Source organism: Myotis yumanensis, unplaced genomic scaffold (assembly GCF_028538775.1).
Source record: "Myotis yumanensis isolate MYYU_CA2020_CCGP unplaced genomic scaffold, mMyoYum1.0.hap1 SCAF_22, whole genome shotgun sequence".
Lineage (NCBI taxonomy): Eukaryota > Metazoa > Chordata > Mammalia > Chiroptera > Vespertilionidae > Myotis > Myotis yumanensis.
Window position 1 is genome coordinate 3,619,799 of NW_027223773.1, and position 15,388 is coordinate 3,635,186.

At 56.3% G+C, this 15,388-nt stretch overlaps 1 protein-coding gene across 1 annotated transcript; it reads right to left on the minus strand.

Moving 5' to 3' along the window:
- Nucleotides 1–1,112: 1,112 nt before the first annotated feature.
- Nucleotides 1,113–12,521, minus strand: FAM89A (family with sequence similarity 89 member A). The gene is made up of 2 exons (XM_070401160.1): nt 12,240–12,521; nt 1,113–2,256 (listed from the first exon to the last, which is right to left on the minus strand). The coding sequence occupies exons 1-2, from the start codon at nt 12,519–12,521 to the stop codon at nt 1,975–1,977; spliced, it is 564 nt and encodes a 187-aa protein (XP_070257261.1). The 3' UTR covers nt 1,113–1,974.
- Between the last annotated feature and the right edge of the window lie 2,867 nt (nt 12,522–15,388).

The window sequence follows — 15,388 nt, forward strand, 5'->3', positions numbered from 1 at the left end:
GATGTTTCTCTCCCTCTCCCTCCCTTTCTGAAATCAATAAAAAATATATTTTTTTAAAAAATAGGCCCAATTCAGTAGGTCCAGGCAGGCTGGAGATGGTGTGGCCTTCTCACTTTCTTTTCTTGTTAATCCTCACCCAAAGACATCTTTCCACTGATTTTTGGAGAGAGGGGAAGGGAGGGGGAGAGAAACATCGATGTGAAAGAAACACATTAATGGCTTGCCTCCTGCACGTGCCCCAACCAGGGCCAGGGATCCCAGCCTGCAGCCGAGGTACACGCCCTTGACCAGAATCGAACCTGTGACCCTTCGGTCTGCAGGCCGACACTCTATCCACTGAGCCAAACTGACTAGGGCTGGTCTTACCACTTTCGATTTCTTGTCCCCACTGGACAGTATGTCACGCACTGAAAGCCACCCCCCACGTAGCTGCTCCTTTCAACGCAGGAAATGAACAGGAACGCACTTCCTCCCAGCACCTCGCCCAGTTCCCGACGCAGGGCCCCGCACACACAGGCCGCCAGCACGCGTTCCCGAGGAGTTCCACGTCCCCTCTCTGCCATGAGGTGCCAAAAAGCAATCTTCACCCCAACAGGAAGAAGAGGAGCAGGGGGTTAGAGTATTAAAGGCCCAATAGGCCCCAGCCGGTTTGACTCAATGGATACAGCATCAGCCTGCAGACTGAAAGGCCCTGGGTTCGATTCCGGTCAAGGGCACGTACCTCGGTTGCAGGCTCCTTCCTCCCTGGCCTGGGCCCTGGTCAGGGCATGTGCAGGAGGCAACCAATCAATGTGTTTCTCTCTGCCTTGCCCTCTCTCTTCCACTCTCTCTAAAAACAATGGAAAAATATCCTTGGGTGAGGATGAACCAAAATAAAATAAATAAAATTAAATTAAAAAAAAGGCCGAGCAGCCCTGAGACCTCCCTGAGAACGATCCACTGTGGACACGCATGTCCGAGAAGCAGCCGACGGGGGAGCAGAGCTGCTTTCAAACTCTTCGTGACAAGAAAACAGACTCATTTCCTCCCCGTTTCTGATTAGATTCAGTGCATTCCAGCCAGGAAAGTGGATTCTGATTTCAGGCCAAAATAAGACACCACCACGGACAGAGTTCAACGTATTTGATCCTCATTTTAATCTACAAAGTGTAACGTGTTCATAGAGGCTTTGAATAAATAGATTAAGGCTCGAGGTGATCTCTGTTCTGAGTGAAGAGGGGGGTCCGCTTTCTCACATCCCAGTGAACATCCAGGATCTTTCCAAACAGAAACATCTGCCCCCCGACAGCGCGTGACACGAGACAGGAGCCCAGTTCCCCCCGCTCGGCAGACCCTCCCATCCTCCTCCTTCCTCTAGCTGACGGGCACAGAGCGAGACGAATTTCCCCAAGAGAATGCAGCAGCCCGTGTGACCTGCCATGCTTGCTTTGTCAGTCAAGAGCTGTCGCTGAGTCACCCGACGGTCAGTGACGCAGCCGACAGAGAAATAAACCTCCGCCAAGAGGCTCAGAAGCTCCCGAAACAGCAGAAAAAGCTGCCAAAGAGGCCGGAAAGGAAGGAAGGGCGCCGTGAAGTGTCAGTTCCGATACATCGCTCACCGGTGAACCCCACAAACCCCGAGACGGAGGGTGCGGACCATCCGCCAGCTGTGAGGCCTCCCCAGCTCGGAGTCCTCTCGCAGGAAACACGTGAGCATCTTCGCTGGGACCCTCCGTCACATTCTCGCTCCGAGTCCTGGCAGGAGTGGCCCGTCCCCGGGTGTCAAGGATGCCGCCAGGCACCTCCTAACCACCTGAGCAGAAACTCCGCCTTCAACACCGACGGCCACCAGGTGTCCCTGCCTACGGAACTGGCCACTGGTCCCAGGTACCTGGGGACCACCCTCAAGGCAGGCAGGAGCAGAGGCGCCTCCTTGCCAGAGAAGCAAAATGCTGGCCCTGGGCCCAGGATGGGCGGGTCCCTCCGGAGACCCTCTTAGATGGACTCCAGTATCCAGTCGCTGCCGGAGAGGGGGCCTTTGGGCAGGGCCGGGTCCCTCGGGTCCCTGGGCGGGCCCCGCTGCCTCCCGTCAAGGAGCAAGCTGGGCTCCTGGAAGAACTCCTCCTCCTCCTCCTCCTCCTCGAAGAAGCCATTCTCCAGGGCGTAGGTGCCGTCGGGGCTGGAGGCCGCCTGGCACGCGCCCTTGTATTCCTGGATGGACTCGTAGAGGCTGTACAGCTGGCAGAGCAAGGACATGTCCAGCTGTCGGAGGCCGACCTTGGGAGACAGGGCGGGAGGGAGGGGGAGAAAGGAGACGTCAGTTCTGGAGGCTCACGTCAGGGGAACCTCAGCCCCGGGTCTGGGCCTGCTCGGCCAGCACATGCCTCCCTCCCGCACCGACGGCTCAGAGCAGCGCCGGCATGGCCAGGGTTGAGACACCGGAACTGTGTGATGCCCACGCCTCACACTTGACTCCGTGAGGCAGGGAAGGGTCACGCCCATGGAATTTACCCAGCACGCCCTGCATTGCACGGGCCGGTGGCTTCACTCTGGAGGCGGAAGCAGATACAGTGTGTCCTGACCTCTTGCTATGATCAGAGTCAGAGAAGCCCCTGCCACAGTCACTGTCAGCTCCCTGGGGCAGCACAGAGAGGAAGGGAGAGGGAGAGAGAGCCATCAACGATGAGAGAGAATCCTGGATCGGCTGCCTCCTGCACGCCCCGCACTGGGGATGGAGCCCGCAACCTGGGCACGTGCCCTGACCGGGAATCAAACCGTGACCTCCTGGTTCATAGGTTGACCGACGCTCAACCACTGAGCCACGCCGGTGTAACCATTGCACATACAAATCTACTTTCTTAAACACCTTTTCAATAATTTGAAGATGTTGTTCACTCTACCCAGCTTCCCCCTGAGAAAAAGCATCCGTCCTCTCCAGCGAATACCCTCGGGCCCTCCGGCTGTTCGAGAGGGCGTTCTGGTCTGTTCCCCGTCCAGCCCTGCCCTCTGGACTCTCTCCAGCTTCCCGGAGTCCTCCCCCTCCAGTGTCCGGGTGTGAACAGGATGAGTCAGCCTGTCCTGTCTAGGACTGATGACAAGGAACATAAACGTTGATAACGTAAGTCTCACCCTCCCAGAGTCACACCAACATCTGCTCAAGTGACAGGAAAGCCCTGGCTGGTGTGGCTCAGTTGGCCGGAGCATCGTCACGTACACCGAAAGGTCGCCAGTTCGATGCCCAATCAGGGCACATACCCAGGTTTTGGGGTTTGATGTTTGATCCATGGCTGGGATGCATTTGGGAGCAACCGATGTCTCTCTCTCTCTCTCTCTCACCCCCTCCCTCCCTCTAAAAAAAAAAAAATCAACAAAAAATATATATTTTTTAAAGTCATAGAAAATATTCATCTGGAAGATCTCTCTCCTGAGTCACTCGGTTGCCAGTAGGTCACCTGGGGGATCCCAAGACAGTTCCCGGCTGGGAATGAACGGTGGACAAGACGGGGGAGGGATGGGGGGGGAGTTCATGCCATCGGCCCACGCTGACCATCACCCTCCCAGGCCTGGGCTCACGGCTCTGCAGCCCTCGCCGGGTTTCAGAGGCTCTGACTCCCCAGGCTTTTCCCTTTAGTGACACTGCCAAGGTGTCCCCGGCCTGGCAGACTGACCGGGCCGGAGAGGGAATGTGCCTGTCCCCACTGCCTGCAGCCGCCGCTGACTCACCGGGCGGAGCGCTGGCCTAGAAACGGAGGCCTGACCCGCCTAGGAGTGCGGCTGGCCTGGCTCACACCTACCACCCAACCCAGCAGATGCCAAGCCTTCAGGCGGACTGAGCAGGGCCTCGAACACACACACACACACACACACACACACGCACGCACGCACGCACGCACACATGCACTCCATGCCCACACACAGCCCAGCGTCCCTGCTTCTCCAGGCACTAAACTTCCTCCCATTTCCCAGAAACCCTCCCGAAGAGCTAGGACACGAGGTGAGTAGCTGCAGGGACAAACCCCGCCTCCCAGCCAGCACTCGCCGGCCTCGGCTGTGGGTGTTCAGACGCTCGCCTGTGAATTTTCCAGAGGGAAGCTGGGAATCCCGAGGTGGCATTCTGTAACCTGCTGTCCCGTAACTGCACCTCGTGCAATGGGTCAGGCTGAGCACCCCCCACATACACATACAGCTGGACTGTCCCCCACCTGTCCCCACTGCACGTCTCAAAGCCTCCTTCCTGTCTGGCCGGTGTGGCTCCGTGGTTAAGCATCGACCCATGAACCAGGAGGTCACGGTTAGATTCCCCATCAGGGCATATGCCCAGGTTGTGGGCTCAATCCCCAGTATGGGGCCTGCAGGAGGCAGCCAATCCATGATTCCCTCTCCTCATTGATGTTTCTCTCTCTCTCTCTCTCCCTTCCTCTCTGACATCAATAGAAATATATTGAAAAGAAAAAACACCTTATGCCAAATGGGAGCAGAAGACACAAAACCAGGTCCCCTCCCGAGTGCAGGTGGGAGGCGTGTGCGCTGGGAAAGCCTCCAGCAGGCGGGCCCAGCATCGGCCTCTACGCTGAAGGGGGAGGGCGCAGGGCCAGGGGAAGGACGGGGGGCCCTGGGAAGGGGACAGGAGGACCACCCATGAGCACTAAACTGCAGGGTCCTGCTTCAGGACAGGCTAACATCCCGCAAGAGAAAGGATTCCTCATCCTTTCAGGAAAAAGTGTGTGCGTGGGGGGGCGGGCACCCACTAACTCCGACCACTGTCCCCAATCTACCAGCACTGGGGGCCTGTCGTCCCACACATCCCTGGAGGCCGGCTGATCTAATTCACAGCTGGATTCAGGAAGTAACTCCTTTGTTTTTCTTGTATGTTTGTTTGTTTGTTTAATCCTCACCCAAGGATATTTTCCCTCTGATTTTTAGAGAGCGTGGGAGGGAGGCGAAGAGCCAGACAGACACATCCATGTGAGAGAGACATCGATTGGCTGCCTCCCCCACGCGCCTGGACCAAGGCCGGCGCGGAGCCTGCAACAGAGGGACTTGCCCTTGACCGGAATCGAACCCGGGACACTTCCATCCATGGACCAACGCTCTATCCACTGAGCCAACCCACCTAGGGCAGAAATAAATTTTTTTTTTGAAAGCACATCTTGAAAAAAATTCAGTCTCGTGGAAGAAAAATCCAGAATTCTCAGACCCTGTGATTTGTTCCTCGTTCTAGACCTTCGAGACAAGAACAGTCTGCTCACGCCCAGAGCTGGGAAGGGCCAACGGGATGCCCCCCTCCCTCCGTCCAGGCTGCCTGCTTCCCTCCTGATCGTTTCCTTGTCTTTCCCACAGAGCACCCTGCACCCGCCCCCACACACAGGTGTTCACCAGCCCCACATCCACAACACGGTCCAGCCCGACCCTCCCAATGGCTTCCACTATTCACAACAGGCCGGCTGCACAGACTCGCCTCAGACAGGGTGGGGCTCCCAGCGGCGTTTCGGGTCACCAGGCTTCTGAATGACTTTGGAGGGTGTCATCAGGGAAGGAGTTCTTCCTAGCATTCATAAAGTGACAACAGAACCATTACCACGAAGAAACAAGGCTCAGCCCTAACCGGTTTGGCTCAGTGGATAGCGTGTCGGCCTGCGGACTGAAAGGTCCCAGGTTCGATTCCGGTCAAGGGCATAGACCTTGGGTGCGGGCACATCCCCAGTGGGGGGTGTGCAGGAGGCAGCTGATCTGATGTTTCTCTCTCATCGATTTTTCTAACTCTCTATCCCTCTCCCTTCCTTTCTGTAAAAAAATCAATAAAATATATTTTTTTAAAAAAGAAAGAAACAAGGTTCAGAAGATTTTCGAAAGGAAGCTTCCAAAGTTAAAGTTTCGTTTACTCACAACGAAGTATCACGAAAAACTTTCAGGTAATTTTTAGCAATAAAAATTGTATTAAAAGAAAAAGTCTGTTTTACCGAAGAAACTAAAAATAAAAGTTGGGCCGGGCCAGTGTGGCTCAGTGGCTGAGCACCGACCTATGAACCAGGAGGTCACGGTTGGTTCAATTCCCGGTCAGGACACATGCCCGGGTTTCGGGCTCCATCCCCAGTAGGGGTCATGCAGGAGGCGGCCCATCAATGATTCTCTCTCATCCTTGATGTTTCTATCTCTCTTCCTCTCTCTCTCTCCCTTCCTCTCTGCAAGCCATAACAATATATTTTAAATAATACTGCCCAGTTTTAACCAGCTCACTAGCTCCCCTCGAGGGATTGGTTGTCGAGAGGACAATCTGGGCTGTACCCACATTTCTGATCGATGCCCTTGTTTCTGGGGGGCAGGCGTGGACTGTTAAGGTGAGGGACTGAAGCTCTGAGGGGTTGCGGCCATGGCAGAGCAGGCGCTGGGCCAGGCCTGCAAGACTCCCTCCACCCAGGGCCCCCCGCCAGCCCGTGCTGCCCGCACAGACCACACTGCCAGCCATGGTAGAGAAAGCCACTGAGGTCACAGGTGGCTTTTATTGGGGGCTTTTTCTGAGATTTCTAGACGTTCCGCTATGAATGTGTATTCACTGACAACAGGAGGACGTGTGATCTGATCTGTTTGCAAAGCAATGCGTGAGTCAGCACTTACGGATGCTTGTGAGTGCGTCTTAGACGTGACATGGTGAATGCCCCAAATCTAATCGAGTTGTCTCGCGAGTATCTGCAGGGCCGGAATGGAAGCAAGCGGTGACCTAACAGATGGTAACCTGATTTCCGAATAAAAGATGTGTTGACAGAAGGACTCTGACCTGCATACTATTTAGAAAAGGAGAAGCAGGCCTCCCAGCTCCCCCGTGGGCTGTGGTTCTGTCTCCTGCGCGACTTTCCAGCTTCACCTCCTGCCAATGCCTCAGTGTCGCCAAGCTGAGAGGATTAGGCCAGTGGTCGGCAAACTCATTCGTCAAAAGAGCCAAATATCAACAGTACAACGACTGAAATTTCTTTAGAGAGCCAAATTTTTTAAACTGAAACTATGTAGGTAGGTACATTTGTTATTAACTTAATTAGGGTCCTCCTAAGGCTTAGGAAGAGCCACACTCAAGGGGCCAAAGAGCCGCATGTGGCTCGAGAGCCGCAGTTTGCCGACCACGGGACTAGACTGTGAAGAGCAATGGTCACCCACAGGCAGGAAAGAGACCAGGTTGCACGCCTGCACCCCCAGATTAAGCCAGACCCGAAGCTCAGCCCACCTCTGCACCTCCCAGAAATGCCTCTGGCTAGGGAAGGAGGTCCGAGTTGGGTTTTTTTTTTTTTTTTAATGTTTATTGATTTCAGAGAGGAAGGGAGAGGGAGAGAGAGATAGAAACATCAATGATGAGAGACAGTCATTGACTGGCTGCCCCTGCACACCCCTACTGGGGATCAAGCCCTTGCAACCCGGGCATGTGCCCTGACCGGGAATTGAACCAACCGTGACCTTCTGGTTCATAGGTCGCCGCTCAACCACTGAGCCACACCGGCCGGGCATGCTCTTTCTTTTAAATCTTTGCTGGTCCGTTACATGACACCTCATTGTTTTGATTTGCAAACCTGTGGTTTTTATAAGGGATATTAAATAGCCTGTCATTTCGCTTTAACATTTCGGAACGTGGCTGTGTTACCTCCAATTCTGAGTACAGTCAACAATCTCATAAAACACCCTCTTCTCACGGTCTCTAGCCTCCACACGCATTTCTGTAATCTTCTGCAGCCGGGCCTCTCCGGGCTGGGGCCCTGGCGTCCGCAGGGGTCACCCCTCCCCTGGAGTCACCCTGGTCAGAGGACAGAACAGAGGCCCTCCCTTCTCCACCCCGACCCCAGTCAAGGACAGCCCTCCCTCGCCGATCCTCGAAGACAGGATGCTCATGCCTGCAAAACTAGGCCAGCGCCCAGCTCTGAGGGCAGTCAAGGAGTGAACAGAAAGTACTCGTAAAAACTGAAAAGGCGCCCTCGCCGGTTTGGCTCCGTGGGAGTGTATAGAGCGTCGGCCTACGGACTGAAGGGTCCCGGGTTCGATTCCCGGTCAGGGTTCAATTCCCGGTCAGGGCTCCATCCCCAGCAAGGGGGGGTGCAGGAGGCAGCTGATCATGGATGTTTATCTCTCTCTCCCTTCCTCTACGAAATCAATAAAAATATATCTTAAAAAACCGGAAAGGCCGCCCATCTTAAAAATGCCTGTGGAATCCTAAGGAAGACCACGGGGTTTTCCGTCTCCAAGGTTCTTGGGGGGAGAATAAACATCTGTGTTCACTGTCCGTGAAGGAATGAGCCGCAGGAGAGAAGGAGCGACCGGAGGAGCCCGGCCTGCTTATCACCTGGAAACATCTGGAACAAGTGGGCAAGGAATGGGGTGCCTAGGAGGCCGGGGCTCCGGAGGAGGAAGTGGGGCGAGTGGGGCGAGTATCTGATGCCGCCAGGCCTGGGGCTGGTTTCCTGTGCACAGGGCCGTGGTCTGTTAGCCGGCTTTTCTGCACGGGCCCCTGAGCAATTTCACTTTCATACCGGGGTCTGGAGTCTCCGTGGAAGCAGGAGGGCCTCCCAGGAGCGAAAGGGCAAAGCTTCCAGTGGGAGTGAGGTGCACCAGGCTGTGGCCTTCTCCCCAAGCCCGCCCAGGGCACCCCTGCCCACCTGGCCTCTAAAGTCTACAGTCGAGCCCGGCCTGCGTGGCTCAGTGCTTGAGCATCAACCTATGAACCAGGAGGTCCTGGCACAGGCCCGGGTTGCGGGCTTGATCCCCAGTGTGGGGCGTGCAGGAGGCAGCCGATCCAGGATTCTCCCTCTTCAATGATGTTTCTGTCTCTCTCACCCTCACTGAAATCAATAAAAACATATATTAAAAAAACAACTATAGCCCTAGCTGGTTTAGCTCAGTGGATAGAGTGTTGGCCTACGGACTGAAGGGTCCCAGGTTCGATTCCAGTCAAGGGCACATGCCCAGGTTGTGGGCTCGATCCCCAGTAGGGGCTGTGCAGGAGGCAGCCCATCAATGATTCTCCCTCGTCATTAATGTTTCTATCTCTCTCTTCCTCTCCTCTCCTCTCTGAAATCAATAAAAAAAAACATTAAAAAGCAACAACAACTATAAAATAGGCTTTGAGTGTTCATCACCTGGAGATGAGGCACAGACAGCACCGACATTGTGCTTACCAGGAGGCACCCCAAAATACTGACAGGATCCTCTCTAGGCGCTAGGACTGTGAGCAGTCTTGAATTGCTTTGCTCCGCTGCACTTTCCATAAAAAGCCGACGTCACCTCTGATTCCTTTTCATCACCTTCCCCGACTCTGAATATTGAATCAGCAATGGCTGCAGATTCGGCTTCAGCGAAGGGTCTCCCGTCAGGTTCTTGTCCCACGTTCGCGGGTCCCCCACCGGCTGGAGGCTCTCACCTGCCCCGTGCACACCTGCGGCATCTCCCGCTCCCTCCTGCACCTGCCAAACCCAAACTCCGTGCCATCTCCTGCTTCAACACCTCCCTGGCTATGTGAGGCTGAGCCAGCCTTGGCCCACGTCCCAGCACCTCCGGGGCTCACGTGCCTCCCCATGCTGTTCCAGGGTGTGGAGGGGGATGGGGGGGAACAATCCGTTCCTGCTCGCTGCCATGGCCTTTCCCATGTGAAAAGCCTGTCGCCAGAGGACATTTCTCCATGGATTTTTAGAGAGAGTGGAAGGGAGGGGGAGAGACAGAGAGAGAAACATCCACCGGTGGCTTCCCGAACACGCCCCGACCAGGGCCAGGGATGGAGCCTGCCACCCAAGTACGCGCCCTTGACCAGAATCGAATCTGGGACCCTTCGCTCCGAGGGCCGGTGCGCTACCCACTGAGCTATCCGGTCGGGGCTAAAAAAACCAACCACACGGGGATTCATCACATTCTGCCATGAATTCTAGCTGCATCCCTCGGCACAGATGTGACCTCAGGCCTTCAGATGATATGGATCAACGCACGATTCTGCAAATAATTCCTCAAATAATTCCGTTCTTATCTCGCAGCCCCTCCCCTCCTGCAAAGGGAGCCCAGGCCTGAGGTGACTGACTGCTCAGCCGCCTCAGCCTCAAGTTAGCAAATCTCTTTAAAAAAAAGCCAAAACACCACGGGGACTTTCAAAGACCTCGCGGCCTGTTTCTAAAGCCCCCTCTTCTCTTTTTATTTATTTATTTATTTATTTTTTTAAATATATTTTATTGATTTTTTACAGAGAGGAAGGGAGAGAGATAGAGAGCTAGAAACATCGATGAGAGAGAAACATCGATCAGCTGCCTCCTGCACATCTCCTATTGGGGATGTGCCCGCAACCCAGGTACATGCCCTTGACCGGAATCGAACCTGGGACCTTTCAGTCCGCAGGCCGACGCTCTATCCACTGAGCCAAACCGGTTTCGGCAACCCCCTCTTCTCTTTATCTCAGCCAACTATCAGACAGACAGACAGACAGACCTACCATCTCAGCCAAATATCAGACAGACAGACCTATAGTGCTGTTTATTTTCCTTGTGCTTCAAAGAGACTTAGAGAGAGCCCTGGCCCGAGGCACAATGACAACGTTGGGCTGTACTTGATCCCCCCCACCCCCACCCCCACCCCCCCAGGGAACCTGGAAAATGACTTCCCAGCAGGGCTCTCTGACTCCCAAGCAGCCACAATCAGACTTCAGAGCATGTTTACAAAGCAGCGAGCAGACAAATAGGAGTGGCCCTGAGGGCTTCCTGTCTCTGATCCCGCAGGGGGGGTGGCGGGGAGGAAAGGGGGGCCTTCCTATCTCACCCCCACATTTACCCTCCGTCTAAGTTCAGGCTCTGTACACAGCAGGCAGAGGTTTATTATCAAATTCAAACCCAGCACCGGTTTCTATGAACGTGGATCCATCAATAGAAACTGCTGGGAATTAAAGTCATTCTGTAAGCAGCTTTGAGAACCTTCTCAGAGCGTCTTGGAAATGTGTCCATGCCCAGGCGCGGGGGGAGAAGACAGTCCCTAATGGATGAAAAAGTGTGGCGGCTGCTTGCTCGGCTAGATTTAATGAAGCCTCGGTTCTCAGACCAGATGCGCTCCTTTAAGAAAAAGGATGCATCCCCCGGGTTTTGGTCAACAGTCTCTAGATGAAGAGTTAAAAGATTCCTGTGATAAATGTTTTGGAAAATGTATTATTCTTGGGAGAGAGAGAAGCAGCCTTCGGATATTTGATTTCCTACATGAAGTGCCTACCTGGGCGAGGAGAGGGAAGGGGCCTGCAGATTCTAAACACAGGGGCGGCGGGGAAGGCGATCGTGGCCAGCAAGAGCGTTGGAAAGGAGGCAAGTTTCCGTCCTCGCCTGGCCTGGCCTGGCCCAGGCTGGAGAAAGGCTCGCCGACACCCAAATCCCTGCCCTTGTCCTGCTTTTGGCGACACCTAAACCGTGCGTCCTGCTCCGCAGACACCTCATGCGCTCCCCGAGGGCTGAGCAAAACGAAGCCCCATTGTCCGGAGGCCAGACACCACCCGCAGGCCCGCGCGCTTCCCCCAGACCCGAGGGCGCAGCTGCCCGGCCGGGCGCGGGTTGGGGGCGCCTGGCCTCCACCACCATCTGCGGCCGCCCCCCACCCCCCTCCCCGCGCGGTAATCGGACTCTGCACGCGCCGCCTGGGGAGCGGGGGAGGGGGCCCGGGCTGCTCCAATCCGAGGTCTACACTCGCTCGGACAAAGCTGCCCTCCTCGGGGCAGGAAACCCCAGCGCACACGGCTCTGCACCCCCCGCCCCCGGGCGCGCAGGGAGCCGACCCCGACCCGGGAAGTAGCCGGAGTCTCCGAGCCGGCGGGACTGGGGCGGGCGGCGGGTCTCTGAAAGCGGCCCCTGGAAAGGGGGGACCCCCTCCCAAAACAGGGCGGTGGGCCAAATCGTGAGCACACAGAGGGCAAGTCGAAGGGGTAGGGGAGCCCGGCCGGTGAGCTCAGGCGCTGGGCGTCGACCCAGGAACCAAGAGGCCGTCGGTTCGATTCCCGGTCGGGGCACATGCCCGGGGGTCGGGGGCTTGCAGGAGGCAGCTCTCTCGTGATGTTTCCCTCTCTCTCTCTTTCTCTCTAAAATATCAATAAAAACACATTCAAGCAAGAAACAGGGAAAAGGCGGTAGTGGAGAGGACAGTGCCCGTCTTCCCGGCCGGCTCCTGGGGCCACCCATCCAGAGAGGGGCGGGTGGGCGCGGGGACTTCCGGAGCGGAGCGCGCGGGTCCCGCGACCTCGCCTCCCTCCCCGCCGCCCGCGGGGCCCCCCTTACCATCTCCTTGCGCAGCAGGGCGAGCGCGGCGTCCAGGTTGGGCGGCTTGGGGGGCAGCGCCGCGCTCCGGACCCCGCCGCCGCCCGCGCCGCCGCGGCTCAGCTCGTCCTGGATGCGCGACTTCTGCGCGTACAGCCGCTCCAGGTGCCGCCAGCCGCCCGCCGCGCCGCCCGCCGCCGAGTGCAGCAGCCCGCTCAGGCTCTTGGGCAGCGGGGGCAGCCCGTCCACGCGCAGCCCCCGCGCCGCGCCCGCCGCCTCCCGCGCCCCGCCGGCCCCGCTCATCGCGCGCCAGGCCACGCGCCCGCCAGCGCGCCGCGGCCCGAGTCCAGGATCCCCCGCCCGCCCCTTTCCCGGCGGCGCGCCACCCACTTCCCGCCGCGCCCCGCCCCGTCCCGCGCCCCGGGAGCCGCCCCCGCCCCGCTGACTTCCAGCCCCGCCCCCTGGGGCCCCGATCCGCCCACCCCGGTGTTCCTCCGGGTGCCCGGCTCGCTTCTAGCCCCTCCCCTTACCCTGGTCCCGCCCCCGGCCCGTGCCCGCCTGCGCCCCTGTGCGCCCCTGTTCGGCGTCTGCGCTCCCTCACCTCTAGCCTCTCGGGGGCACCCCCTCACCTGCCCACGACCTCGCGGGACCGAGCCCTGCCCCGGCTGGCCCACTCCCGGCCAGGTGGGCTCCCCGAGCAGCCCCCGAAGCTGTTCGTAGTGACCGAGGGGGCCCCCACTTCAGTGCCCCGGGGAATGGCCGGCTGGTGCAGGTGGCGGTGTCCAGAGGCTCCCGCTCGGGGCAGCAGGAGATCGGAGAGAAAGTGGGGCCATGGTCGCCGTCCCCGAGGCCAGGACCCACCCGGCCGGTCCAGGCTGACCCAGGTCTGGGACAGCCAGAACCGGCCTGTCCCCCGTCCCTCGTCCACTTGGGCGCTTACTCACTCTCGTGAGTAAGAGGCACATGCAGACGCCGGGCCCAGCGGCCAAGAGCGCCAGGGCCACTTTGGGCATCAAAGCGCATACTTGCGCGCGGGCGGTGTGGCTCAGTGGTGAGCGTTGACCGATGAACCAAGAGGCCGTGGTTTGATTCCCAGTTTGACTATCAACAACAAAAAGTATATTTAAAAAAGAAAATCAAGTTATTTAGCCCTCCTTTTTGAATCATGAAATGATTCCTTCCATGAATGCATGCACCTGAGACTAGATTCCCCCAATCATGTCATCAATAAAAGTAAAAATAATATGGAAACAACAACAGCAACCAAGCATGTCCTTCATCCTGGCCCTGAACGCGCCAGTCATTCCACAGAGAAATGTCAGGAAAGTAGAGAAAAGGATTAACTCTCCCAAAATATCCATCATCTCTGAAGCAAAAGTAACCCTCATAACTCACACCTCAGAGGGAGAGGATAGAGAGAAAAACAGGCTCCCCCCTTATAGGAAGGAAGAATAAAAATGACAGTTACGCCCTAGCCCAGCAGTTCTCAACCTGTGGGTCGCAACCCCTTTGGGGGTCACCTAAGACCATCGGAAAACACATATATAATTACTTATTGTTTTTGTGATTAATCACTATGCTTTAATGATGTTCAATTTGTTAACAATAAAATTGGGGGTCGCCACAACATGAGGAACTGTATTAAAGGGCTGCGACATTAGGAAGGTTGAGAACCACTGCCCTAGCTGGTTTGGCTCAGTGGATAGAAGAACAGTCTGCAGACTGAAGGGTCCCGGGTTCAGTTCCCGTCAAGGGCATGTAACGCGCTTGCTGGCTCCATCTCCAGCCCTGGTTGGGGCAGCGTGGGAGGCAGCCAATCAGTGTGTGTGCCTCTCTGACATTAATGTTTCTCTCTCTCTCTGTCTCCCTCCTCCCCCCTCACTTCCACTCTCTCTAAAAATCAATGGGAAAATATCCTCCGGTGAGGATTAACAAAAATAAATAACAGTTACAACCAGAGAGAGACAGAAAGGTCAGGAAATAAGGACCCATTGGCACACACAGCCCCACCGCAGATGGGTTACCCATGCCTGTACACAGAGTGGCTAACTTTAACATTCACTGATTATTTGTTTTCAATATTAAACAGTTCCATTGTTCCAAATACACTCAACGGGCTCATAAATGCCTAAGTTCTGAGCACTTCAGACAGCCCCTGTAAAAAGCCCTGCATTTGGGGGGCTTTCCCCCTTTAACCTAGACACCCCCCCCTCCACAGAGTCCACCCCCAGAACCCTTGTGTGGTTTTTTTAAATATATTTTTATTGATTTCCGAGAGGAAGGGAGAGGGAGAGAGAGAGAAGCATCAATGATGAGAGAGAATCACTGATTGCCTCCTGCACGCCCCACACTGGGGACCAAGGCCACAACCCAGGCCTGTGCCCTGACCGGGAATCAAACCGTGATCTCCTGGTTCATAGGTGGACGCTCAACCACTGAGCCACGCTGGTGGGGCGGAACCCTTGTTTTTAACGTTGGCAGATGTCTCCGCTGGCCCCTTGCCCGGGAGTGAGATGGGCCATGAGAAGCCCCAGCTCAGGTCGTGTGAGTTGAGGGCACCTGGGACGTTTCCCGCCCCACCTACCGCCCAGATTCCTCCACCTCATCACCGCGCCTCGCCTTCCACTAATCGCCTAGTCACATTTCCGGATTTCAGGCATTTATTTATCCGCCTACTTAAACGGCGGGTGTCTTCTTCGGCAGAGTGACACCTTCGCTGGTGTGGGAGTAAGGAAGCATCTGATCTTTGGTTCACACCCTGGCATGAATTCCTTTCATCCCCTGAGTCACCTTGCTGTCTGTCCTGAAGATCCCCAGAAGCTGGGTGACATGAGGAGTGGTTATCCATGGTGCCAGGAGAAAAGACATCATTTCAAAGTATCAGGGCAGTGGTATCATGTTAAATCACATACTTGTGCCCGGCTGGCGAGGCTCAGTGCTTGAGCGTCGACCTATGAACCAGGAGGCCACAGTTTGATTCCCCGTCAGGGCACAGGCCCAGGTTGTGGGCTCCATCCCCAGTGTGGGGCGTGCAGGAGGCAGCCGATCCATGATTCTCTCTCCTCATGGATGTTTCTATCTCTCTCGTCCTTTCTCTTCCTCTCTCTGAAATCAGTAAAAACATATATTGTTAAAAGCTGGTTGATTTGCTCAGTTTGCTCAGGTCTTCG

Bases quoted from the DNA above. Each gene is read 5' to 3' on its own strand.
- FAM89A (XM_070401160.1), bottom strand. From the start codon at position 12,521: ATGAGCGGGGCCGGCGGGGCGCGGGAGGCGGCGGGCGCGGCGCGGGGG. The intron at 2,257-12,239 runs GTAAGGGGGGCC...CTGTCTCCCAAG, and splicing joins CCCTGCTGCGCAAGGAGATG to GTCGGCCTCCGACAGCTGGA.